At 39.2% G+C, this 26864-nt stretch overlaps 1 protein-coding gene across 3 annotated transcripts in view; it reads left to right on the top strand.

Annotated features, from left to right (window-relative positions):
• Positions 1-26864, top strand: part of grik4 (glutamate receptor, ionotropic, kainate 4) — a 293525-nt gene that overhangs the window by 230814 nt on the left and 35847 nt on the right. For all 3 annotated transcript variants that reach the window (XM_062418967.1, XM_062418968.1, XM_062418966.1), the window contains 2 exons: positions 3430-3582; positions 6309-6413. In XM_062418967.1, coding sequence (XP_062274951.1) covers positions 3430-3582; positions 6309-6413 — 258 coding nt within the window. The remainder of the gene's footprint in view (positions 1-3429; positions 3583-6308; positions 6414-26864) is intronic.

The raw sequence follows: 26864 nt of genomic DNA, 5'->3' as shown, positions 1-26864 counted from the left end.
GGCTTACCTTCACAGCACCCTCCCAAATCATCCAATGTTCTCATCTAAACAGTGTCTGTCGCTCAGCATTTCACATAATGTGCTCTGCATATGTGAATGAGTGACTTCAAAACAGCCTCAAATTACCTCAAAGCTACTGTTTATATGTGAATTACTGAAGACTGTTGCTTTTTGCACTTTGAGAAACTATAAATTTAGGAGACCATTTGTTTTATTCTGGTGCCTGCTCAACTGTTTTAGATTTCAGCCAACAATCCTAGAAAGAAATAATGGGCCTCGTGCAAGAATGTTTTGTATTCGTATCTTCACTTTCTCATTGTTATTTTAAGAGAAAGGCTCATCTGAATATGATGTTAAAAATTCCGCAAGTGAAATGTCATAAATGACCTGCATAAACATGATGGGTGCCACCTCTTGATAATGACCACTTGTTTATGGGAACCAAATTTATGAGTATTATCTGATACCCCAATAATCCCTCTCACTCTCACCGTTGAGGTGTTATTGAAATAAAAATGGCAAGAATAAGAAGAACTTTACCAGCTCCTAAACTGAATTCCTGCTATCAGAGATCAGTAAAGAAAAGTTGACTGTATAATTTCACACACGTCAATAGTGGAATTAATTTATTTGTTTTGACACAAACAACTCTGCTGAAGTTCACAGTATCATATTACATATCTTTATTAGAGATGCACCGTTACCGATAGGCTACTAATATCGGATATCAGTCCAATACGGATTCAAATAGTTTGATCGGGTATCAGTGTCAATGGGCAATCTGGTATCTGATGCCATTATGTTAATGAATAACAATTCAACAAATTCATAACTAGTTATTTATTTGTTACATTTTCTTTTACAAAGTTAAAAAAGCAATGTTAAAGTCAAGCCTGATTTAGCCTTACACAAAAAAGAATGATACCAGTCTCTTTCAAACAGTGAGGCATACAAATGATTAAACAAACACTTGTATTGGATCAGTACACGGTATCAGCCGATTCCCAAAGCCCAGGTATTGGTTTTGGGACTGAAAAAGACGGATCAGTACAGCCCTAATCTTTATATTTTATACTGAAAAGGTGTATAGATTAATGTCAATAATAGGTATGAATATGATGGTATGAATGAAACAGTCAGTAATATCTCTCTACATGGTTATGGTGGTTGGCACAAGATTATACACACAAATGTGTAGTCTAACTGTAATAGTTTAGCTCAAAAAAGAACAAAAAAAACTTAGAACTTTTGAGAACTCCTGTTCCTTAAAACATGTTGTGAATAATTAGAGATAACTGCTAAGATATACAGCAGTGACCAACAAGGACAATGCATGTAGGTGGAAAAAGCAGCCACTGTTCTCTTCTTTTTCTTAAGGAATCAGAAATAAAGTAACATCAATTAATGAGTAAATCTGTGTCTGTTTGAAATTAAGAGTAAGTTTAAAAAAAGAAAAAAAAAAAGATACTCCCCCTTCTGTTTCACACAAGCTGGGTGGTGAAACAAGTTAAGAATAGTTTGAACACATGAATAAATGTTGCGTTCTGTTCACAGCAGGTCACTCGGATACTTAAGAGCCTGCGGCAATCAGGACTTGTGACTAATTAGCTAATAACGAGCGACAATAAAGGCTGATGACGGCAGTGCAAGAAAGTGATTAACTCATTTAGACATGCACATAGATAATATGCTGTCCTTTCATTAACAGTAATTAGGGTTTGAGGAAATGTAATTGTGGGGCTCATATATATATCAAATGCATACAACTGACCCCTTTGCATGTGCAGCGTAAGATAAAGACTTGACTTGAAAATAAAATAAAAGTTAACGTAATAAAATTCAAGCTGCTGCATTTTATTTGAGCAGCTTCATAGAAAAAAGGGTTTCTTTGAATAACTGACAACTCTTGGATGATGTTTATATTCCCATATTAGTATCAGGCCTTAAAAAGCAAATAATCACACACACAGACATGTACTTCTTATCTTTATTTGAGACTAAAATATCAGTAGGTTCACAACATGTGATTTCTGGCCTGAAATAGTTTCAGCATCTCGTGCTGGCACACAAATACACAAATTGAGTACACCTAAGAGCAGCTTGAGCGAAAATGGCTACAGGTCAAAAATAATGTAGAAAAGAACTGCCATAATAATGTAGATATAGCTCAGGAACGCAACACTTTACAGATAAAGTTTTTATACATACATACACATCCCCGGTAATGATTTATTATTACTTTAAGGTTCTTTTCGATGTTATTTTGCATATAGCTGTTTTTCTGAGAACGGGTCTCAAGCAAGAACAACTCATTTGAACAAATTAGTGGCTCCTACAAGAACATTTTCTCCTATCCAGAATTTATTCTAAGATACGAATAAAATTTATAAAGGTCCGGACCTGTTTTACGAGTCATGTAATATTAATTTGCTGATACTTGATACTAGCTACTATATATGCTACAGAGAAAGATACTGAGCAAAGCAACGGAGAGATAGCAAGAGAGATTTCAGATAAAGTGAAGCGAAAATGAATAAATGCCATGACATTATTAGCTTCATGTCAAAGATATAAAAAGATATGAGTGGAATATAATCAAAAATACTGTTGTAAGATTTTGTCATACACTTTTTAATGCTGACTTTCTGAACAGTTTGACTGTATCTGTTCCCACCACCAAGATATTATTGCAATACATCAAACCTAAACAGCATCAACTCATGGTTGTAATGTCTTCACAGGCTGTTTGTGTGCACCATATTGCTCTTAATGTGCAATCTGCCAATTATCTCAGCCATTTCAAGGTTGTAATACATCACAGTTTTGCAGTTTAATGGCCTATTGTACTCTTCTTTGGTCTCCAAAATGTACAATGCATCACAATCACTCTCAGCGCTGTATCAATAATATCCACCGAACATCAGGGCCATTTCATCTCTACTTCCATTACGCAGATGTATAACAGTGAAGCTCAGACTCTCCTCTGGTTTCTAATGTGGGGCATCATGCATTTTAATCAAATGTACATAGCAGGATGCAGTGGTAGTGAGGATGAGGCTGTTTGTACAGGGGAGATGAGAGGAAAAGCTGCCTCTCCCACTGTTTCTGGCCTTAGCTGAGAGAGACAGGCGGTAATTGGAATGGTCAGGGTGTGCCAGCTTCATTGGGGATAAGAGTAGGAAGGACATAGTCTCTCGGAGAGACGGAGAGAGATAGTTTTCAACACTGTCAGCAGATCAGAGTCTTTCTAATGATCTAATGGAATAATCTCACTGCCACTCCAGGGATGGGTTAACCCCTCACTGACCGCCAACTACTGACATGTTACACTTGCAGTTTGTGTGCTTTGTGTTTTTGCAGCTTTGTGTATGTGTGTGTACGTGTGTGCACATAATGTATTCACCTTCTTCCCTCCCTCTCTCTCTGCAGCTCTCCTCAGCTCTGCTCTTTGATGCGGTATACGCGGTGGTGGCGGCGGTCCAGGAGTTGAACCGTAGCCAGAACGTTGGCGCCAGTCAGCTCTCCTGCAAGTCCTCCAAGATCTGGGAGCATGGCACCAGCCTCATGAATTACCTGAGGATGGTAAGATTGCCTCTGATGGACGTGATAAAAATAGACCACAGTACTGGCCTCTACGTCTGTCAAACTATTCCCTTAAAAGGAATAGTTTGACATTTCTGGAAATATGCTTATCTGCTTCTTTGCAGAGGGTTACTGTAGATGAGAAAATCGATATAACTCTCAAGTCTGTCCATTAAAAATTAAGCTATATACAACATAGCCTAGGGGGAAACACAAACAGCTGTACAAAGGTAGCAAAATCTGCCTACCAGGACCTCTAAAGCTCAAAAACACAATTCATCATATTTTTTTATTCGTTCGTTGTTGGACAAAAACTAAATGACTAAACAACAATTTGTAGTTTAAAAGGGAGGCTATTTGCATCTGGATACATTATCTGGATAATGAAATCTGATCCATGAGCTTTGCATTTACACTTGCATTAATAAGCGCCCCTGTTATCTTGATTCTACCGACATTGTGATCATATCTTAATATGCAAAGTAGCTAGGTGGGGCTGCTGGCGGATTTATCAGCAAACATGTTGTGTCCCAATCAAGAGAAGCAATTCCTTGGATGGGCATTATTCATTTTTTCAGAGCAAAGACTAATAGCTACCACTACTAATAATAGCTACCACTACTAAGTGTAGCTTTTGCTAGTCTTTGTAAAGCTAGCATGAAGAGGTGGAGTTGGAGTTAGGTGACCTTTCAACTTGCTGGGTGGATTTTAACCCTAAACCTTTTGTCAACATGCATGTTTCCTGATACAGAGAGGATATTCAGATTCAAATATTATATTACTGCCAGGTGTAAATGGGGTCATGGTTAGGGTGACCATATTTTGATTTCCAAAAAAGAGGACACTCAGCCCGGTCACGAGATAGCCTACTTAAATGATACTCGCAGTTTACTCAAAGATTCCTTATAATTTTAATATATTTAAAGTTTATATGTATGGATAGAATATTTTGTTATATTACAAAATAATATCTCCCGAAGACAGAAATTCAGATAGGCTTCCCATAGGTAACTGAACTTTCTTTATTATGCCTCAATTGTAAAATATATATATATATATATATATATATATAAAAATGTAAAATAAATGTAAAATCTCTGGAATAAAATAATGATAGAAATAATGTCTCTTCTGTGTTAGAAAAATCAACTTGTAAAATAATAGCTCTCTTTTCAAGTCTCAGTGGACAAATAAATAATATGAAATAATGTTTTCTAAATAATACCTCTTCTGTATTAGAAAGACCTGTAGCTGTGGTGGTGTTTCACAGTATGAAATGCCAACGCACCCTCCGCTGCATTTACAGCATCCTCTGTTTTTACGGGTTTCACAAAGAACTCAGTCAACTTTGCTGAACTACTCTCACTTCGCACTGCTTTTTCATGTTTCTCTGTGTCCATATGAACTGTGAGGTCCCCGGCACCTTTATTGGACACAGACACATATGTACCAGCTTCGCACACGGTGCACTCAGCCAGTCCCGGCCGGGTAGTAAACTGGGAATTTTTTTCGCAGTTCATCTGTGAACGTGCATTTGCGCTTTGGCATCTTGAACGCTTCAGCTGCACCGCCGGTGTCTGCTGCTTTCTTGTTGTGAGTTTTGGACACAGGGCAACCTCTCGGGGATTACGTCACACACGCTGACCCAAACAATGACAACCGGGGGAGAGGGGGCACACACATATACACACACAGAAGGAAAACCGGACATTATCATCAATTAATAAAAAAAAACCGGACGCCCCGGACGGGACATAAAAAGTGGACATGTCCGGGGAAAAGAGGACGTTTGGTCAGCCTAGTCATGGTGACAACAAGACTCCACAAGACCTCTTTCCCCGCCAAGAAATAGTCCAGCAGTTAATCTCCTATCAAGCCACACATTGCTATTTTTAGGCTTTGTTCTTTTGTATAAATTGAACAAATGAGATATAATGTGTTAATTAATGAGCCTTGGAGCTTTACAGGTGATGGTCGGTTAGCTGTTAACCCTGTTCCCAGTCTTTATGCTAAGCAGAGCTAACCAGCTGCAGGCTGTTGCTTCATAATTAATGTAGAGACATCAAAGTGGTATCCATCTTTTCTTGTTGGCATGAAAGTGGTAAAAAGTATTTTCACAAAATGTTGTTCTGTTTTTTGAAACTCCCACTTTCAGCAACATGAGGGGCAGAAAACAGTATTAATTAGATAATGTCAGATAGCTGGGTTCATTGAGATATATTCATTACTGCCTTACTTTCTACCTGTTAATTGGATATTTTAGAGCCCAGATATTTTCACTGATGGTAGTGTGTAGTCTGTGCTCTCATCTTCTTTAAAGATATATTCCCTGTCCACTAGATCAGTTTATCTCATCTCTACATTATCCTCAGAGACAATAGAGGAGGGTAGATAAAGATGAGCTGTCAGTGAATAAAATGTGTTTTCCTATTAGGCAGAAATGGGCCATCAAATGTGACGTGTTCGATATCAGACTGTTTGTCTCAAAGTCTGTTCTCAAAGGCAGACGACATGAGTAATGGCTCCTCTGTTTTGCTGTAAATTGACGATATTATGACTTCGTCTTCATATTATTATTTTAAATTTGGCATATTTCAAAAGGCTGATGCTGAGCAAGTAGTGCTAATGTAGCCTCCAGTCATATCCATGATTGGAGCTGCTGAGAGGGAAGCTGGCAGAATTTCTCAGTGCGGCCTTTGACATGTTGCGGTTTCTGTGTTGGATAGGTAGAATTGGAAGGTCTAACGGGCCACATTGAATTCAACAGCAAAGGCCAGCGGTCCAACTACGCCCTGAGGATCATGCAGAACAGCAAGGATGGCCTAAGGCAGGTAAAGTAACTCCAAGTCTTTCAAATCTGATGTGAATATCATCTGTCTTCAATCTAATCACATGATATGGCTGCAGACAACATCAGCACAGCCTAGTTGAAGCATAAAGTCAATGTCAGTGGTTTACTTTGAGAAGGATTTACATATAAATAGACTCACACACATTCTTCCATTTTCTTTTTAGACAGACACAAATATGACTGTAACTGCTGAACACAAAGCTATCAAGCACAGTCCTGATCCCAGTTGGGTACTACTTCTAGCAAATGTTGCAGTTGTCTTCATGGCAGTGATGAAACTCAAGTTGGATTGTACAGCAGGGAGCTGTGATAACACTTGCTCAGTTGACATCTTGTGGTGCAGATAATCCTCATTATCCTGCTAGTAGACATTTTGGGGTGCTAGAGGCCAACATTTAATATCAGGGATGCCTATTTGAAGGTTAAAGGAAGCATGTGTTTACAGAGAATAAGATTTGGTTAAAAGATCTGTCAAAACCGGTTGCCGTTTTATTTTTACAGACACCTCATTTAGTGATTTTGTATAAATATTCAGTACAGACTTAAAGTTGACAGGAAATCTTCCCGAAAACTCTCTTGAAGTTGCCGTTACTGAAATTTCTCCACCATGATTCATCATTAAATAAAGAAACAATTAGTAATATTTTTCTATCTTGTTGCACCAAATTATTCTAATGTATCAGCAGGGATTTGTATACCATTGATCACACTATACCACATATACCAGTCACTCCAGTCTTACCTTAGTGTATACTGGAGTTTTCAAGCTCTTCGACCAAGTAGTCTAGTTGTACTCTCTCTAGTTGTACTCTGGTTTAGTGGAAATATTTCTCATGTAGACACCATGAGGCATTTTAATCCAAACCTAAACTCAGTTCAGTGAACTACCCTGCACTTACACTGACAGTAGTCTACCCGTGCACCTCCTTGCCTCAATTTCCCACAAGGGAAAACAATTTCAAATTGTTTTGCAATTTTTTGTAGATTAGACACATTTACCAGGATTACAAAGAGTGAAAATAGTAGTAGTGGTGGTAATGAAATTTAAGTGACAAGAGGCTTTGAGAAGCTCAGAGTATTGTCCTTTCATGAATGGATACCAGAACCACTTGTGCTCTATGAACTGTATGTGCAGTATCAGGGGCTCCCAATGCTTCATGTTAAGAACCCCCAAGTGGAGAAGCATTAGATAATGGATCTATAAAATCTGATTACAAGAAATGCTGTTTGAGGACTTGTTGTAAGATTAAAGTATTGTACAGATTACTGAGAACCCTTTGAAGGAGATTTGACAGTTCTCGAACCCCACATTAGGAAACAGTGAGCAGGTTAATAGAGAGTCTGATCATCACGACTTAAATCCCACACTGGCCAGGGAAAATCTGTTTGGGAAAAGTGATTGTCCAATACTTTCCCATCCATCAACAGCCTCAGTGAATGCTCCAGTGGAGCTGAGCAGTCACCAACAGCTACAACCTGCAGTTGATTTCCCTGGTAATATAAATATAGGTTGTATGTCAGTAATGGATGGAAAGCAAGAATGAGATCAAAGGGAAATATCAGCACAAAAGTAGAAGAAGCCTTAAATAGCGGAGTGATAGTGGTATGCATCAAGATGAAGAATCTGACTGTAGTCGTGTTTACTTTTGTGGTTATAGTCAGGTAACACTAAGCTTCAGAATATTTATAAGATAGCATCTTTCATAAGAGCCACAAAATGGCTAACGCTTCCATTTTGTACATTGATGTGTTCTGACAGATATCACAGTATGTGTGATATCTTTGTACTGTGGAATTGGAGCAAAAAAAAGACGACTGTTGAACCAAGTGGTGGGTAAAATTCAGAGACTAAAAAAATAAAAATAAAAGCTGAAGAAAACATGTTTTCCTATTACTTCTGCCAGTGTTTGAAGAAGTCACAAGTTGTCCCAGGCCAAAACCCTTTCCAGTCACATTGTGCAACAGTTTTTGATATTGTCTGTGGCATTACAACATTTTACATGACTGTGACAGTGAACTAAAACAGATTAACTGCAACAGTTTAAGAAAATTGGTCTTTTATGTAAGAAGACCACTGTTAAGTGTTAGTGACAGAGCACAACTTGAGGTTTAGTGTGGCTTGGAGATGTGAACAGAGACACATTCAGTAAGCTCTGTGTCGAGGCTTGTCTATAAACACACACGCTACATAAATACATGCAATCATGCGAACATCTGCCTTGTTTCTTCTGTCCAACAAAATCAAAAAATCCCCCGTCTTTTTCTCAGTACTTCTCCCTCTACTCCAATTCAGTCCCTACAATAAGAGGATTACACCTGCATATCAACTGGCATCTTTACTTGGGTCCTATCATGAGTGAATAGCACAGACTGAAATGGCCAAAATCAAAAATACCTAAATGACTTAATGAATAAATACATTTGCCATTATATACACCAAAAATAATACATTTAATAATTCTAAGTGTGTCATGGGGTCAACTTTTTGCTTTTCACTGTTATGTAAAATGAATTCTGACAAAAAAAAACAGATGTATATTTGTAGTTTCAGGCTTTCTATATAATTTTGAAACCATCCTCAGGAGCAGGTAAAGATGTCAAGAAATGGCTAATAAATACCAGGTGTGCCAACTGATTTCTCAGCAGCATCTGTTGTATCAACATCATGTAAACACCTTCAGGTCCTTTGATATCCCACATCATTTTTAAACAGTGTTGTGTCCAGAAGGAACAAACCATTTCATTAATGCGTGGCATGTTGGTAAAAAATGTATCCTGATGTTTGTAGTTTGGTTTAACGAGGCTGTTTTTTATGTCTAACATAAAGAGAGGGAGTGGAGGACCTGAAGTTGTGGAAGCAAACCATCATCAGCCAGTTTGCAATTTCACCTCAGTTGGATATATGCTCATCTAAATATGTGTGAAATGTCTACTGGAGCCTTTTCAGTCCCCTGAGGTGTGTTCTGACATGCATTTTTTGATTTATTAAGCTCTAGTGTGGTCTTTGTGTTCACAAATGTGAATAGTACCAACAGTGCTTTTGTGCATGCAGACTACAAAGTAAAGAAATGCTTTGGCTGATTTTAAATGTGACACACCATACACAGCTGTCTTCCCTAGTGTCTCACGAGCTCTCTGTCCTGGTAATGAAAGAAAATGTTTTTTTACGTTTAAAACAGGTGTCTTAAATAAACACTACATGAAGAAAACAAATGACTATGAGGATCATATTTCCTTTTTACTTTGATGGTGTTTACATCCCCAGATGAACAGTGTAGGAATTGCAGCTTTAATTTTTACTGCTACTTCTTTTTACTTTCCAGTTTTAGCAAACCAAAGTTCATTTGATCAACTAAAACAAACCTCAGTCATGATATATAATATTTGGTGTCAAACTGTCATTGACTGTCTGACATCAGTGATTTCATAGGACTCTCATATCTGCACTGGTGATTCTACGCCAGACCTGAACTGCAAACTGGACTTTTGCCTGGTCAGATTTTTAGCGAGTGACACACCTGCTCAGCTGGACTGAGGTCAGGTGAATGACAATTCCAAGAACATCCCACTGGTGGTTATTAAAAACTCCTTGGCTGCATTGACTGTATATTTAGGATCACTTTCCTTCTGCATTGTCCTAAAATTGACAGACTACCTAAAACAGGAGCTTATGGTTGCTTCAATGTTCACCCAGTATGGATATGAATACAAAACGACTTAAAACCAAAACAGCATTTAACTTTCAGTCATTGTTTCATTTCAAATCCAATATGCTGGAGCCAAAACATCCTAAATGTGTCTCTATCTAAATGATGGGCTGTACTCTACTTTTTATGGTTTTGTCCCAGTCTGGCTTTATGTCCCTCCACCAGTCCACCAGATTGCCCTCAGACCTTTAAAGACTGGACTGAGCGAGAAGAAGTAGAGATAAAAGAGGTTGCACATTATATTTAACGACCACTTGAGAAACTCTGGCTGTCTACATTGACCCTCGTTGGAACAAAGTACTCAAGTAAACTATGACGTTAGTTATGTTATTCAGACCTGCATTTGTCTTTTAGTTCAACTTGTGTTGTCCAATGCAGCCTCATTGTGCAAGTCACTGTGCTTGACAGACTTGTGTTTTTGTCAACAGCAAGTTTATTTTACAGTGTGTTCATTGTGCACTTTTTAGTTGTGTTCATGTTCATTCTGGGACAGTTTGTGCATGGTTATATTATATTTTCGGTTTACTGTTTGTTTGTTTCCCTTCTGTGTTCCTGTGCTCTACACCTGCTCTGAATCAGTCTCGTTAGCCCTGCTCTGCTCCCTGTCTCTTCCAAGCCAATCAGCTCACAGCCTGCCCTTGTGTCTTGCCACCTGTTCCTTGTTTCATTAGTTCAGTTTGTATTTAAGTCCTGGTTTTCAGTTAAGCTTTGTTAGATCCTCTGTTCAGTTTGTTCTGCTTTGTCCAGTCTGTTCAGCATTCTTCAGTTTAGCTCTGCCTACATACAAATGTATTGTTCAGCCTTGCTCAGTCTGCAGCCTTTTGCATTTGGGTCCACCTGCTGTCCTCCATTCCATATTCTCTACTTACCAGCTGCTAGTTTCACTCTGGCTGCATCCAGGTTATCCTGGTGAAGTCATAGGCTGAGTTTATGTACCAGCCTACCCATAGTGGAACCACACCTGTCAAATGTAGGGACACATGACATGTATTAAACTATTCAGACCATTTTTTTTACTTTGAAGTCTGCATGCACAAACACAGTAATACACATGTTTGCGAACACAAAGACCACACTGGAACTTAATAACTCAAAAATGCATGTCAGAACTCATCCTTAGAGATGGCCTGAAGAGGCATCCACATAAATGTAGATGTTTCACACAGATTCAGATGAGCAAATATCCAACTAGATGAAATTGCAAGCTAGTTGATGATGATTGGCCTCCACAACAAACATCAGGATACATTTTTTACCAGCATGCCAGGCATTAATGAAATGGTTTGTTCCTTCTGGACACAACAATACTTAAAAATGATGTGGGATATCAAAGGAACTGAAGGTGTTTACATGCTGTTGGGACATCAACAGATGCTTCTGAGCAATCAGCTGGCACACCTGGTATTTATTAGCTGTTTCCTGACACCTCTTCCTGCTCCTGAGGATGGTTTCAAAGTTGTACAGAAAGCCTGAAACTACAAATATACTTCTGTCCTTTTTGAGAGCACGTATTTTATATAACAGTGCAACATCATACGCTATAATACTGGAGAGTGTGGTAAAGGTCAGTCACTAATAGTGTGTGATATAGAACACATGTTACATATGAGAGGACCTCATAAACACCAGCCCTCATTACTGCAGCATCTCCAATAACCTGATATCACAGCTACATAACACCACATGAGAATACAAATTACCAATGTTTTAGCCAAGCAAACAGAAAGAGCGAACTAGACACCAGGATCCTGCGTTAGATAAGTTAATGTAATGCAGTGTCAAACGACATTCACAAAATAAGATGCTAGAAATGTTAACTAACTGCCATTAGCATTATCCCTCATCAGCTGATGGTTTTACAGTTCAGTTATGCTGTCTAGCAAAACTCTCATCAGATGTTACTTCTCAATTCAAGTCAGCATGTAGACTGATTTGAAAGTTAAAAATAATAGAAGAACCAACTTAGCAGAACTGTTCATGTTTTCATGGAGCAGTGTAGCGCTGCTGCTGAAGGTGGAGCTAATGAGGCAACTGTGATTTCCAGAGGAACCACACCAGCCGTGAGCCTCACATGGTCTTGGCTTCAACATCCCATCTTAAACTTCACTATATTGCAAATAATATAAACCTACTGTCTCAAATAAGCCCGAACACAACTGTGTTCTACTGCTACAGAGGCAGCAGTGGAGTCCATCTCACCTGGCCAAAAACTAGTCGATGCTTTTCCTGCTTGGAATTGGACTTCATGTGGGATTAAGGCATGTATAGTTTATCTACGCACTCTAATGTTGATCAACCAATAGGCAAAAAATTGACCCCATGATTAGAATGATAGCCCCCTCATTTGCATAATGAAGCAGAAATGCATAAAGAAAAATAAAATGAAAAATACAGAAAGAAAGAAATACAGTCCCCTCCAAAAGTATTAGAACAGTGAGGCCAATTCCTTTATTTTTGCTTTAGACTGAAAACATTTGGGTTTGACATCAAAAGATGAATATGAGACAAGAGATCAACATCTCAGCTTTTATTTCCAGGTATTTACATCTAGATCTGATACACAACTTAGAAGATAGCATTATTTGTAACAGAACACCACATTTTTAGGTGAGCAAAAGTATTGGAACAGAAAGACTTAAAATAGATTAAAATGAATAAGACTTAATATTTAGTTGCAAATCCTTTGCTTGCAATAACTGCATCAAGCCTGTGACCCATTAACATCACCAAACTTTTGCATTCTTCTTTTGTGATGCTTTTCCAGGCTATCACCACAGCCTCTTTCGGTTGTTGTTTGTTTTGGGGGGTTACTCCCTTCAGTCTCCTCTTTAGCAGGTAAAATACATGCTCTATAGGGTTTAAGTCTGGAGATTGATTTGGCCAGTCTTAAACCTTCCACTTCTTGCCCTTAATGAACTCCTTTGTTGTTTTTGCAGTGTGTTTTGGGTCATTATCTTGCTGCATGATGAAGGATCTCTCAATCAGTTTGGTTGCATCTTTCTTTAAATTGGCAGACAAAATGTTTCTGTAGACTTCTGAGTTCATTTTGCTGCTGCCATCATGTGTTACATCATCAATGAAGATTAATGAGCCCATCCCAGAAGAAGCAATGCAAGCCCAAGCCATGACATTACCTCCACCGTGTTTGTATGTTTGGGATCATGAGCAGATCCTTTCTTTCTCCAAACTTTAGCCTTTCTTTCACTTTGGTAAAGGTTAATCTTTGTCTCATCAGTCCATAAAACTTTGTCCAAGAATTTTTGAGGCTTGTCTCTGTACTTTTGGCAAAATCCAGCCTGGCCTTCCTATTCTTGTTGCTAATGAGTCCCAACCTCATCGCCATGTTTTTACCTCATTACTGTCTCTAAACGAGGGGCTTTGTCCCTAGCAGTCCTGAATTAAGTGTCTGCTGCTCATTCGCAGATGGATCTGTACTTTTGTTCATGAAGTCTTCTGCAAACAGTAGATTCTGATACCTTCACTCCTGCCCTCTGGAGCTTGTTGCTGATGTCACTAACATCTGTTTTAGGATCTTTCTTTACAGCTATCACAATGTTTCTGTCGTCAACTGCTGCTGTTTTCCTTGGTCTACCCGTTAGACGTCTGTTACTTAGTACACCAGTGGTTTCTTTCTTCTTCAGGACATTCCAAATGGTTGTACTGGCTATGGCCAATGTTTGTGCAATGTCTCTGATTGATTTTCCATTTTCTCTCAGCTTCACAATTGCTTTTTTTTCACCCATAGACAGCTCTCTGGTTTTCATGTTGGTTACACCTCTAACTATAATTAACTAAGTCTGCACAGGCAAAACCCAAATATAAAACTGAGCGTAGACATTCAACGCTATTTATTGTTTGAATAATCAATGTAATAGGACACAACTGGGCAACAAAACACACTTGTCACTCACATGTTCCAATACTTTTGCTCACCTAAAAATGTGGTGTTCCGTTACAAATAATGCTATCTTTTAAGTTGTGTATCAGATCTAGATGTAAATACCTGGATATAAAAGCTGAAATGTTGATCTCTTGTCTCATATTCATCTTTTGATGTCAAACCCAAATGTTTTCAGTCTACAGCAAAAATAAAGGAATTGGCTTCACTGTTCCAATACTTTTGGAGGGGACTGTACGTGAATAAATAATTAAGTGGGAAATTAAATGGGGAAGTAAATAAATAGGGGAATTAATACAAAGTTAAATAAATACAAAAGCAAATTAAAAGAGAAATATCAATTTGTCACATTTTATAAAATGATTAATGGCGCCATTTATTTTAATATTATTTTGGTGACCTCCAAAGTGTGTTCCTATTATACATGTTACTCTTAAACGCCTGTTTTCTGTAAATGAATCTTTCATCTTCATCAAACCAATAACTATAATCCTTTAAGTTTCTCCTTTGTCATGGTGCTGTATGAAAGAATGCATAGTATTTCTCCTGGAAATACCTGTGTCTCACTCTGACAGCTACAGTGTGCATTTCCCTGCTGCCCTGACTATTGTGTTTTTCTGCCAGTGCTGCATTATTTATGATGGTTATTAACTTGTCCATAATCCAACAAACTGTCACCACTCTACTGCAACATATACTGTAGCTGTACTGTGGTTTCTTATCTACAGTATTTTAAGTACTGGTTGTTGTACTATTATGACACAGACTGTTTGACAGCACAGAGAGGAATAACTGAGTTTCTGTTTTAAAATATTTGATCCTTTCGGTCTTGGTGACCTCAATGAAAAGGGTGATTGATTTCCTGCCTGAGTGCGAAAAAAATCTTAGCTAAGCAAGCCATGAAAGAGTCAGACAGTAGCCCATCTGCCTTTATTAACCTTGTCTGTGTCTCCCATGCCCTCTTTTTATACTGGCACTGGGCCAGTCAAGCAGAAGGATATTGCTATCAGGCCTAATGTGATAATTTCAACCAGAAGTATTATAAAGCAGCCCTGCCAGTTATGTTAATGGAGAGAGGCAAGGTGTTAGACAGGGGACAGGATGGGGGTGTTTATTTGTTTTGTTGACTAACACCTCCCACATGCTGTTGGGGATGGGGCTACTTCAGCCAGGCAGACACTGGAGGTGCAAAGGCCTTGGCAGTGTGGCAGTGATAAGAAGAAAGATAGCTCACACACACACAAACACACGCACACGCTTACACCTACAAACATGGAGGTTAAGCAGAATATTTGCACATGAACACATGACAAGTTGATAGTTCAGGTCTTCTGTTTGGTTAAAATAGAGTAGAAGCATCATAGCCTACAACTCCCACATTGCATCTGGGCAGTAAATCCACATAAGCAGCATGTTTTTTCATTCACAGTTCGACCTCGAAAGACTAAAGAGCACCTTCCATCAACTTACATACAACACTTCCTGGAAAGGGAGAGTAAATTCAGATTCAGATTCAGATTCAGATTCAGATTCAGATTCAGATTCAGATTCATTCTTTATTGTCCCCAGGGGGAAATTTGTTGTCATATATCCAACTGATTTTGGAGCATGTAGTGGTGATTTTTATTATCTTATTTCTGTTTTTGCAAGGGAGCATGGTGAAATAGCAGAGGGCACAATACAGAAGGATGGATTCAATGATACTGCGGTACAGGAGAAGCAAGAAGTGGAGTTTGACAGAGAGAGTCCTGAGTGTGCGGATGACATGAAATATCTGTTGACAGCGTTTGTGGATATCTGCAGTGTGTTGATCAAAAGTCAGTTTATTGTCAATTGTGATGCCAAGGTATTTCCAGCAGTCCACAACAAACTGAACAAATTGAATTTCTCCGTCAGGCATTTTCACACATTATAACAGTTTCCTGCTGCTCTGTCTCTCCATTTATCTATCTTTCCATCTATATATCTGTCTGTATGCATACATACATACATACATACATACAAGCATGCATACATACATACATACATACATACATACATACATACATACATACATACATACATACATACATACATACATACATACATACATACATACATACATACATACATACATACATACATACATACATACATACATACATACATACATACATACATACATACATATATACATACATACAAACAAACATATACATCTGTATACCTGTAGATATCTGTCTGCCCTCGCGAGCTGGGTACCACCCAGGGGGAAAGGGAAGCGACTAGATGTTATGGGTTAAAGTTATTTAGTAGAGGGTAGTTAGATTGAAAAAATAATAATATTACACAACCGAAAAAGAAAAGTACCAAAAGAAAAGGGCAAATGGGCATTGCTCAATGCAAAAAACAAATATTACCAAAAGAGGAGCCCTAAAATGGATCTATAAAATTAATCTGAAACAAAGAAAACAAGGACAATAAACCTAATTACGTAAACCTTGTCTAGTAAGGGCAGGGTAAAAACATAAACACAGGGCAGGAACAGCACCCCTACTCCAGGTGGCTCTTACTATAGCGAAACTACATGTGTACGAGTCAGTCACCAAAATAAAACATTGGATCCTGGATTTGTGCGCTGGGCGAGGTACGTGACGCTACAATGGGGATCATCGCTGCAAGCCACCGGAAAGTGGGAAGAGCCACAGGGACCGAAGGGTAACAGACAGGGGAGGAAACACTGGAAAAGAATAAATGCATTTACACAAACACAAACACACACACACACACACACACACACACACACACACACACACACACACACACACACACACACACACACACGCATACGCAGGGCCATAACAGTCTGTCTGTTTTTTTTCCTTTACATTGTACCCTAATGAATAATAAGGACCAATCTTTGCCTTTGTGTCTTTGATGTAACTATCAGCTCTGACTATAATATTAATCGTTGGTTGGAAAGGAATTGGAGAAAGTCATTCATGCTTTATTTTTACAGTTGAAGTGCATAAAGGCGAGTGTGCACTGGTTTGGCTCCAGCTTGTCCAGGACATTGCAGTAAGGATCTAATGAAAATGATAATGAAAAACAAAACAAAGTGACTACGTAACGAGTTTACAGACTCTTGTCGTTGGGTTGCAAGCATCTTTAGGATGGATATAAAATTTTAGTTTTGACTTACAACGTGTTTGGCCCCTCTAAAATAAAATATCATTCCAACACTGTAAAGACTTCTAGGTCTTCAAAGCAGCAGTTGATAACTGTCCCAACACTGAAAACCTGGTCGGGATTAGGATTTTGCCATTGTGGCTGCTCAGATGTGGAATAGCCTTCATATAAAATTGATGCTTTGCATTTAACACATTCATGCGGAGCATTACAATAATTGCCTGAAGCTTGAAAACAACCATTTCAGGTGACAGTTCAGAAGCACTTTTTTTTGTTTTGTTTGTTTTAAAAAGTGATAAAGTTATTCATATTATTTCTACTATTAATATGTGGCTACATTACCCAATAATCTTTTACTGTTCAGTTTTGGCAGGCAAAGTCAATTTCTCATCTGCTCCTGTGCTGGCAGCCAGGTAGGCCAATGATGATGGTATAAGAAGTTGGCATGGCATTGTCCGTTCTCTTACCAAGGCACCACTGGCACCTGTAACTAACAACGCTCCACAGAGGGAGGATGGAGAGAAAGGGAAAGATAGATGAGGGAAAGGGGACAATAGCATGGCAGGCAGAAAATAAATGAGACAGAAAGGGCATACGGTAGACAAATAGCTCAGAAAGAAAAGGGGCAAAGACAAAACTATAAAACTAGAAACAGTAAAACAATATTTCTTACATGTACTATTATAACTGTCACCACACCTCGTACTAAAGGCAACAGTGCTGACCTTCACTGCTGTTTCTCATTGGAATGACTAATCATATTATTTTAAGGGAATAGGCTATAATCCTCTACATCCTTTCGCTACGTCTATTCACGAGCCAGGGTAATGAGTTCGATAAAGGTGCCTAACAGGAGCTATCTTGGCTTGTGTGTGCGAGTGTGAGCATGTTACTGAGTGTATATTCTCCAGATGGTGTGAACACCAGGGGTATGCTGTAAAACAGTATCATTCTGGATATATATAAATGACTAATATAACTCAACCTGTTCCTCTGAAAGCACAGCTTGCTTCCCCCTCTCCAGGAACATCAAAAGACGGAGCAGTAACCCAACTCACACCCTTGTTGCTAGAATAGATCACCATTTTTTCGGTTTGGAGGATCAGAAGTATGAGAGCTGTTGTCACTTTAGTATGATACTTGGCTGTGACAGCTGTGGGACTGCTGACTGATCTATCTGACATCAGCTCACAGTGTTGGGTGTATGCATGCATGTTTTTTATGTTCATACTTGTCTGTGTCTGTGTTTATGTGTGAACACTGATGGGGTAGGTGCCAGCCACCACTGCCTGCTTCTTGGCTCTGCACACAATCGCACGCGGCTAGCCCATCGCCATCTATGCATGTTTAGCAGAGGCACGAGTGTCTTCCAAAACAAACACACTGCAGCCTGCCAGCCAACCAAACTGCGGCACGCACCATACTGACAGAGTGGTCCAGCCTCTAAGCAGCCCCTGGCCTCCCTGAACAGGCCATCATTTTCCTGCATGGAGCTCATTGACCGCAGCACGCCTCCTAATTGGAAGAAGCTGTAAAATGAGTAATTATTGCAGTTTGGGGTGGCAAGCTGTTGCCTGTTAGATCGCTAGGTTCTGTTGTGTGAGTGTGCCAGTGAGAGGGTGCTATGTAAGCTGCATTTGTGTATTTGTATATTTGTGTGTGTGTGTGTGTGTGTGTGTGTGTTTGTACATACTGCATGCACACGCCCGCATCTCTTTGCATTGCAGGGGGTTGCTGAGCTGCAAACAGTCTTGGCCAGTTCCTACAGAGAGGAGAATCACTAATTAAGCTTTATAATGGAGGCAGTTAATCAAGGCTTTGGAATAAAAGCCACATGAGAAAGAAAAGAGAGAGAAACAACAGAGAAAGAGAGAAATATAATAGAAAATAATAGACTCAGTTGGAAAGGCTACAGAGCAGTGAGAGGGTTATGAGTAGGTTACAGCAGGACATGGCGGCCAGAAGTGGAAAAGGCCAAAGGCCGACTTCAGCATGACTTAAAGCAAATTGTTCTTATTATCAAGTCCACAGGTGGTTTGCAAAAGTCGATGCTGCGGCTCTGACATTCTGTGTTTGTGAAGCATGCAAAGTTGATGGTTACCCAGGTTCAAACCATAGCCGTGAAACAGAGGTCAAAGATGACTGAAAGAATTTTAGGCTTCTTGTAGTGATTGGAGCTCAGTTGTATCAGTTGTCTGTGAAGCTGCACATTTATTCCTTGCCTTATTTCATCCCATCATAACATTTTGCTCCCCTGATGTGGAATTATTGTGCAAAATTGCGATCCCTATCAACAGAACTTGCAAATGTTTTTTTTTTCTGTTCCTGAAGTAATAGAAATCCCTCCCTAGGCGATGGAACAAGCTGCCAAAATTACCCCTGGCTGATTTACTGAAATAGAAAGCAAGTATCCCAACTCATTCCTCATCAGGGTGGATTACATTTGCTGCAGCATTAGAAGTGAATTCCCTAAATCCAAAGAACTGATTAGCTTCCTACCTCAGGTAGATAATACTCTAGCAGTGTTCAACAGAACAATCAAATTCATTTTGATTATTTTGCCTCATTTCCCCAATTAATTCTATTCAGCAGTGGCAGGCACATCTCAAACCATTTGTTCCTCCGATGTAAATAAACAGAATTCTTGGTTTCACTACACATAATTTAACCTTGTATATTGATTTTTTTTAATGGTGTCTTCCTCTCGCATGTTTTAGTCTCATGTTCTCATTTCTGTGCATTTGTCTCGATGGTGAATCTCTCAGAAGAGATCATTAATAAACTGTTAAATCATCCAGACCTGACCGAGTACATCATGTCCAATTTCCTGAATTATCATTTGAACATTTACAGCCAGATTGCTCTTTTTAATACACCTTAGTCCCCAGGTGTCCTTGTGTCAAGGTCTTTAGAGGTGGGGCTGAAGAATGGAGGTGGTGTACGTAAGAGAAGACCTTTTTTATCCTCATCTGCTCCCCCGTATCAGAGGGAATGCTGAGTGCCTGGAATATGTTAGACACACACACACACACACATCCTTGCACACTCTTGGACACACGCTTATACTGCATGGGCACCACTTCAATTTGCATGAAATGATTTGAGCTGTGTTATTTACACAAGACTTCCTCCAGTTAAAGGGTGAATGTGCTCGTTCAATTTCTTTCTCTTTTCTATTGGATTTATTTATTTCCTGTCAGCACTGCTCCTATGTTTATTACGGCAATCTGCCTTTTTCTTCCCTTCCCCTTTTCTTTGCTCCCACCCTGTCTCTGAGAACACTATTACTCTGGCTGCCCCCGCTGCGGCTGATGCAGATGCACTCAATTCAATTTCTCTCTACTGCTGCAATGTGAGGGAGGGAGGAAGGGAGGGGACAGGTACAGCGAGGCGCAGGGGAAAAAGGCATAAGAGGATGAGAGGTGTGTGGTGGTGCACAGCAGGTTGACAGACAGCAAGACAGCCTCCAAAGTGGGGATAGTTAGACTAAAGAAAGCAGTAACATTGGAGCCTATGAGTCAACATGTGGTGTGGGACCACCTCCTCACCGGGACTGAACTGTTGGTTGGTAGTACTGCTGTTGTGGAGCCAAGCTCATCACTCTGTGTGCCCAGAAATATAATAGAAACAGTAACGTCTTATATACTGTAATTGTTCTCTTATAGTTCCCAGCACAACTCTGGTGTTTGTGTCTTGTACTGAGGAAAGTGTGTGTGTGTGTGTGTGTGTGTGTGTGTGTGTGTGTGTGTGTGTGTGTGTGTGTGTGTGTGTGTGTGTGTGTGTGTGTGTGTGTGTGTGTGTGTGTGTGTGTGTGTGTGTGTGTGTGTGTGTGTGTGTGTGTGTTTTCCCACTTTTGTACTTTCCTGTTCTATTGCTTACATATAGTTTCTTCATGAGACGACCCCTTGGTGGGACTTTGACTTATACGCCAGCTTTCTCACAGGATCCTGTTATGGTCATAATTATAAAATGTGTAATAAATGATTGGAAAAATATATTTATGATCAACATAATAACTGTATGAAAACAAACACTTTTTAGATACAACAGCTATACATCTCTCACAGCCTCACCATTTTAGAGATCAATAAGAGCTTATCTTATCTTACACACACACACTGCTCAGGGCACATGGGTCTGCCCCTTCCTCACAAACACATACCCGGCTTGCCTCAAACAACACGCAAACATAACAAGGAGAGGAAGGAAATCCTCTAAAAACCCACTTAATCAAGAAAAACCCATGCACTCATTACACACACCAGCTGGCTCAAAGATATTTACGAGGACTTGACGCCTAGGCAGTGAATTCCAAACTCACTAAGCGTTTTTATTGGGCCTCGCCCAAAAGGGACCCTCAGGCAGAGTTTCTACTCTTCCATGTTCGTGCACTTTCAAAGCAAGAGAAACAGTATTTTCTTGCCCTTTTGTAGGCAAACACCCAGGGAGTTTCCTCTTTAAGCTGAATTATCCTAGTACGTCACCAGAATGTCAATTCACCATCAAGTGCATGTTTTACAACCCTTTTTTAACATTTGAAAAGCATAACCAAAATGCAAATGTCAACAAAATTACTTGCCATTAAATTTCTATAAATTGATATTCAATTTACAGTTCCTTGTAAAGCAGTACAGCATTGATGTTTCGTCAATTTCTGACTGTCCTCATCACAGAGAGGTTAACTTTCCTAAGGAACTCCTGCAGGTTAGTGATCTCAGTGGAACCTCCAAAGAGTGTTGTTAGCATTTTGCCTCTAAGCACTCTGAACTCTCATTTTGATGGGATTAAAGTACAATTAGAACATTTTATGTAGATTACATTTGGAGAACGCATTACCTGAGATTACTGTCCATCTCTCTGATTTAGATCCATTCACTATTTATGCTTTACTGCAGTGCACACCTCTTACGTTAAGACTGGTTGTCAAAGTTAGTATGATGCTCTCCTCCCAGACCTTTAGCCTATCATAATTCTGGTACATATTGCAAGCACATCATTATTTAAGGTCATTTTGTAAAACACATCATTCTTTCTTCTTAGTCGGGACTTTTCTTTCTGAAGTTTTCAGCTCTCAGAAAAAGTGAAAAAGACAACACCCGAAATGCAATGAACAGGTCATCACAGCAAGATCAAAAGAAAAGAGGAAGAAGCAGCAGTGGGGTCAGAAACCACCAGAAAATAGTTGTAAAACTTCTTAAAGTCAAGAGGGCATGATTTGGAAGAAATGGGATCCTTGGCATTTTTTGGAGGAAACGACTTATATTATTAATGAATTATTTTGTGTGAAGAGAAAAACTGGCCTTCAATTCAAAGGAGGATAATTTTATTCCTACAGAATATGAGACTATGCACTTGCAATTGAATACTTTCTTATTTCTGTTGTTGTGTCAGTGGTGACATATGAAGACAAGTGGGAAAACACTTAGAAATTGTAATATTGATTAACCAAATAAATACTGAATAAAATCAATACCTTCATTTTTGAATCTGTAGTTAAGACATTAAGAAAGGTTTACATGATCCTCTTATAAAACTGTGTGACTTATATCATGTAAATTAACAATTTGACTTTCTTATGATATTAAAATAATTCGTTGATTCTGAAACACAACTGAGATTAGCACTTGCTAGACAAGTTGAGAAACATATTTTTACACATTTTAATAGACATTTAAACCATTTTAGACACTCATTGTGAATAGAGAGAGAGAGAGAGAGAGAGAGAGAGAGAGAGAGAGAGAGAGAGAGAGAGAGAGAAGAGAGAGAGAGAGAGAGAGAGAGAGAGAGAGAGAGAGAGACACTGACTCAGGAATGTGGGCTTATCCCAAAATGTATGACTCTGGGGAGAGTTTTAACAAGCAAAAGAAGGGAGGACAGTCCATCAGTTCATCTGTGGGGCGAGGGGAAAGGTTAGCTTTATTTTAGTTCTGTTCAGTATTTTCTTTTGAAATCCTTCATGCCTCTAGGTCAGAGGTCATTGTATCTGTGTGCTCTTTAGATGGACCGTTGTATTAAAACATCATAATGTGTCTGAAACACTTTAGCTTCCTCTTATCCTCTCCTGGGCTTCTCTACTACACTTCAGTGCTTCCTGTGAATGTTTTGTTTCTTACAATTACAGCTATGTGGGTTTATGTATGTCTCATTTTTCTTATGAGAAATACAGTATGTTATATTAAATAATTGATATCATTTGTATTTAATTTATTCTTTTTGTAATACTACTGCGCATATTCTCTTTGTGTCAGGACTTTTCAAGGAAGGCGCTGAGAGCATTTATGCAAGAAAAACCTTGTGAATGTTTTGTTTCTTCACATATGCAGTGGCTGTTACCGCTGGTTGGAAAATAAATTGCTCAGAGACAGTCCCGGGAAGTGTGTCATTGCCTTTTACACAACACGACGCAGAGTCAGACCCACTACTCCTCCACCCTTTTCTTTCCTTGAAGGACATTATCATAGGAGCTCAGTGTAACTCAGCACACCATGACACGGCTTGGATCTCTTTCTCTGACTCAGGCTCCAGCCGAGATGAGTACATCTTAGCCAGGTCTGATAGACCCACCTACCACCACAAAGGTTAGAGTGAGTTTAGAAACTGAGGTGGCCTTCTGATCTCATCCAACTGTGCAGTTTTAATATATTTCAGTCTCTGTGTGTGTGTGTGTGTGTGTGTGTGTGTGTGTGTGTGTGTGTGTGTGTGTGTGTGTGTGTGTGTGTGTGCGTGTGTGTGTGTGTGTGTGTGTGTGAGAGAGAGAGAGAGGAGAGAGAGAGGCTGAAAGAGAGAGAGAGTCTGTGTGTGTAACTGTGAAACTGCAAGTAATAATTACCATAGTTTTACATCGCAAAAGGTAGCAGTTTTAATATGAACTAAAGGTGCCCCAGATGGCCTCCTGAAACGAGGTGTTAAACATAAATTCCTAGCATGCAAATTGAGTTTTGTCATGAATCATTATTTATGTGTTTATATCAGGGTCAGAGACAAAAATGTAAGAAAATTCCTGTGAAATATGAAATCTGTTGAAATACCACTGATAGTTTTCAGTATAGTAGTCAACAAATGGACAAAGAAGAAGCATGCTAAATTGCTATTTGTCAGCAGGGGAGCAGAAATGCTAGTTTATTTGCCAGCATGCAATGCAGTATATATAATTATTATTTTATTGTTGAATAAAATTGTCCATGAAAGTTGCAGAAGGTCTCTGAAGATCACATCAAGGGCCTATAAAGCTTGCTGGAAAAATTGCTCCTCTCCTCCCTCTGTCTTTAAATCGTGTTTTATTTTATACAATCTTTTATCTGTTGTAAACCATACCCCGAAAACAATATTCAGCAGCAAATTGAAACTGAGCAGCACACTGTGGGTTTGTTTTTTGTGTGTTATATTGCGGTGGATGATGTGTTTTGTGTGTGCGGTTCATGTTTCCAGCCACTGGAACTGCAGCATGTTGTTGCAGCATGTCAAACCACATTACTGTAACAGAAGATCATCCATTTAACACGCTTTCTCGTTCACCTTGTTCATGTGCCATCTTTTTTCCCCCCAATTTCTCCTCATTTCATTGTGAAGACTGAAGGTGCTCTGTGCTTTTCCAACAGGGAATTCAGACTTTGAAAACAACTGCCTGGAAGCTTAAATTAGCAGTGTGAATTCAGTATCGTCTTTTCTATCACTGCCTCAAACAACCTCGGCATGCACGTTTCATTTTTTATGTTCACTTCCCCGTGGGGTAGCTGCTTCTTTTATGGTGCTTTAATCTCTCTGGTGTTAGTGATGCTCTCGTCTCAATGCACACTGAGTTTATTTTTATCACATCACCATGTAAACCTTGTTTAGAAAATGTGTTCTGATGTAAAAAACTTCTATAAAGTTTAGCTACACTGTTAAAGCCACATGCCTTCTCGCTAATGCCAGTAATGTTGAGTCACAAAGCCAGTGGATCGGTTTATCATCTTTCCTCTAATTTATTGCACACAAAGCTGTCTCTGTTACTGTATGAGTTAAATGTCCTGAGTGCTGCAGACAGTGCTGGAGGTCACAGTGGCTATGAAGTGGCTTTTGAGAAGAAAAAAAAAACTTGTCAGCTAGCAAAAGACTCAAGTCACTTTTATTAGATTTCTTCTCATTTCATTTTCTGGAATGTGGATGAATACTAATCACAAGTCATAAACGTAATTGAATGTATTGCTTTTGAAGTATAATTAGAATGTCTTGCCTGACATAAATGGGTTTGATTCTGATTATAAATCCTTGTACAACATGTGCGTGTGTATATATATAAGCTATGCTATCTGACTTGGAGGGATTTTTCTGACTTCTGCAGACTCTCACACACGCACTCTGACACACAGTCATTTTCAGCAGTGATGTAACAGTCAAGGAGAATGTGTCAGATGCACGGAATGGCTGTTGATTTAAATGTATGAGACTGGGGTGAAGCTGGGCAGCATTGTTTATAAATTATATTAGTCATCTTTGACATATTCTCCCCCAAGACGTTTCATCTGTTGACTTTTTCTCTTGCATCTTGAGATTCATATGAAACCTTTGAGGAAATCTTAAGATGGTCAAAGCTAAAAATTGGTACAATTGCGTTCTCCTGAGTGTTTACAAGCCACATGATAGGGGCAGTACGGGTATGTCATACAGTTTTAGGCAACGCAAAGCCAACTGAATTGCAACGAATCACAGTGTATGATATCAAATAAGAAGTAAATGCAGTCACACTGAATCATCAACCTGTATCTGTTTCTACATATTGAAATTCAGAGACTCGCATCACTAGTCTACACACACCGACATCCTGTGTGTGTCTCTAGTTCTCTCTTTTGTTTGGTCTCTGGGAGACATACAACAGTCCCCTTTCCTCTTTTGTTTTTCTCAGTTTGCACTTTGCAGGCTGGAGATGGGGAATAGATCAAAAGCAGAATGGATGAGCTGTTTTGCAAGATCCCCCAGTCTTAGCGGATTTCAAGGCTGGGTGAGACTGTGTATGTGTTGCTTGGCTGTGTGTGTGTGTGTGTGTGTGTGTGTGTGTGTGTGTGTGTGTGTGTGTGTGTGTGTGTGTGTGTGTGTGTGTGGGGGGGGGGGGTTTGAGTGTGTGTATGTGTGTAATATGCATGTTCATGCAAATTTATGTGTATGTGCCTGAGTGCCTCTGTGCCTGTGTGCCTGCAAGTTTGCCTCTGCGTCTCTGTTTTTATCAGTCTGCATAGCGCACCCACAAATTCCTACCAAGATATAGCAGAAGAACAACCATAGGCACAGTGAGAATTTACATGTAGTGTTTTATCTGTTCTTCGTTCTGGGTACAGTAACCTGCAGTAACCCTAACCCTTACCCTTGTTTGGTTCCTTAAAAGATCCTCATTGGATGTCACCATGATCGTGATCAATTATTTTCTCAACACGAGTCAGCAGAATGCTTTAATTTGATACACTGTCATAAATAATACAACACAGTGACACCAGTTATCCTCATTAAAAAAGTGCACATAACAGCCTGCTGCAAACCTTATGGAAGGAAGGAATAGTGCCAAAATACAACATATACAAATGTGTATACACAAATAACAAAGACAAAAACTTAATGCAAATGTTCAAGAAATCTGCACATTAGAGTTAAAGTGTCAATATGCTTCATATGAAGTGCCTCTCAC

This window comes from Scomber scombrus, chromosome 5, assembly GCF_963691925.1.
Source record: "Scomber scombrus chromosome 5, fScoSco1.1, whole genome shotgun sequence".
Lineage (NCBI taxonomy): Eukaryota > Metazoa > Chordata > Actinopteri > Scombriformes > Scombridae > Scomber > Scomber scombrus.
This window is presented reverse-complemented; position numbering and strand designations above follow the sequence as displayed.